The sequence below is a fragment of the Diabrotica undecimpunctata genome, chromosome 8 (genome assembly GCF_040954645.1).
Source record: "Diabrotica undecimpunctata isolate CICGRU chromosome 8, icDiaUnde3, whole genome shotgun sequence".
NCBI lineage: Eukaryota > Metazoa > Arthropoda > Insecta > Coleoptera > Chrysomelidae > Diabrotica > Diabrotica undecimpunctata.
The window spans coordinates 122,794,631-122,796,623 of NC_092810.1; the positions used below are offsets into that span (position 1 = coordinate 122,794,631).

Here is a 1,993-nt window from a genome sequence, read left to right on the forward strand (position 1 = left end):
CTAACTTTATTTATTAAATCCTATATGTCAGTACATAACATAAGAAAGCAAAATAATAAAAGTTTAACAAAAGAATAATATTAATAAATTTTATTTTACAAATAATAAGTTCATGGTACCAGAAGTTTTCAATTAAAGTGGAGGTTAAGTATATTACAACTAAAAACTTATTTTATTCATACTCGACACGCCGTGTAGGCTTCGGGTTAAAATACAAATAGATCATTACATAATTTATAAATATCTTAAATACTAAAACGCTAAGCCCTTTTCTTGTCCACCACTTTACTCAAAAACCATATTAGATAATTAAAATATTTTTTCGGAATATTATTAGTATTACGTATGCGATTGTCAAGATATACTTTTGGTACAAAAATTCACTTCCGGTTTTGAGATGACCGGAAGTTAAAATTTACTTTAAGTTTAAGACCCCACAATGTATACATGGATCGAAAGGTCTCGTCGAGACGAATCTAAATATGTACTTCCGGTTGCGATCCGACACCGGAAGTGACTCGAAACGCGCATAAAACGTCAAGATAGAGCAAATCTGACACTGGATTCGTGATCAGCATGCAAAATTAATTGCTAAATGATATCCATGTCGACATTTGATGAACTAAAAATTGCATTCCGGTTTTGAGGTCGACTTCCGGTTACGTTTTTATTGGTCAAATCAATAGAGAATTCAACGTAGAGTTCAAAAATGTAAGTTCACGAAATTATCATTTATAGTTTTTGAGTTATTGATAAAAATATTTTTAGTAAAGTAGAAAAATTTACGTTATCAAAAAACATGAGAGTCAACGAAGGTGAAGATAACTTTGCAAACTATCTTCTATCAATTGGAAACGGCACCGCTGGGGAAAATATCACCCTTCCTAATAATATCAAAGGTGAAGGAGACGTTGTTGAATTCGTATATGGCAATATTCAAAACTCTATCGCTGAAGGATTGCTTACAGAACTTGCTATTCTTGCTCCAAATAACGATGATTATGCACAGCTCAATCAAAAAGTTCTGTCTCTGTTAGATAGCGAAGAACGTGTGTATCTCAGTATAGATAAAGTACTTAGTGATGATATCAACGAATATTTAAGACTGCCTACAGAGTTTTTGAACAAAATTGAAGGATCAGGCTTACCAAGACATCGTCTTCCTCTAAAGATTAAGGCAGTTATTTTTCTAATGAGAAACATGAACACTGCTAAAGGTCTTATAAATGGAACACGTCTCAAAATAAAATCATTGCATACCAATTGTTTCTAATGCGAGGTCTTAACGGGTCAATCAACAGGACAAATTATTCTTCTACCTCGGATCAAACTTTCGCCAACTGAAGGAACCTTCAGTTTTTCCATGCAACGACTTCAGTTTCCAGTCCAATTAGCTTTTGCGATGACCATCAACAGAGCACAAGGACAAAGTCTGAAGAAGGTTGGGATTTATCTTCCAAATCCTGTTTTTTCCCATGGACAGCTATATGTGGCAATGTCTCGATCCCGCTCATTTGATGGCGTAAAAGTTTACATAACTCCCGGTGCCAAGCAAAAGTTTTCAGAAAATGGAGACATTGTAACAAAAAACATTGTTTTCGACGAAATATTTCGTGATATTTAATACACTTTTTACTTACATTATTATTGATGAATGTTATGTATATTCTTGCTTATATTGTTTGTATTGATCTCTTAATTTTTCTCGCAAAATAAAAATTTCCGCTAGTACATATTGTTCATTTAGGGGGCTTCTAGTCTACTCGTACCACTTGTCTGTTGAATTGAGCCACTATTTTCCTCCATTGATCTGTATTTGTTGATTTTGCACTCAAGCCATAAACTGCTACGTTACTAAGATGTTTTGTATGCTATAAAACCATCTGTGTTTTGCTGGTCCTATCCTTTTTTCGTAATTTTGCCCCGTTTCGGGACAATATTTGGCATCCCCTATTCTTTCATTTCCATCACATACCCCACTCATCCTTTTTCC

At 34.0% G+C, this 1,993-nt stretch overlaps 1 protein-coding gene across 1 annotated transcript; it reads left to right on the plus strand.

Moving 5' to 3' along the window:
* Positions 1–799: 799 nt before the first annotated feature.
* On the plus strand, positions 800–1,273 carry LOC140449094 (uncharacterized). The gene has a single exon (XM_072542236.1). It carries the CDS (start codon positions 800–802, stop codon positions 1,271–1,273), a length of 474 nt encoding a protein of 157 aa, XP_072398337.1.
* The last annotated feature ends 720 nt before the right edge of the window (positions 1,274–1,993 follow it).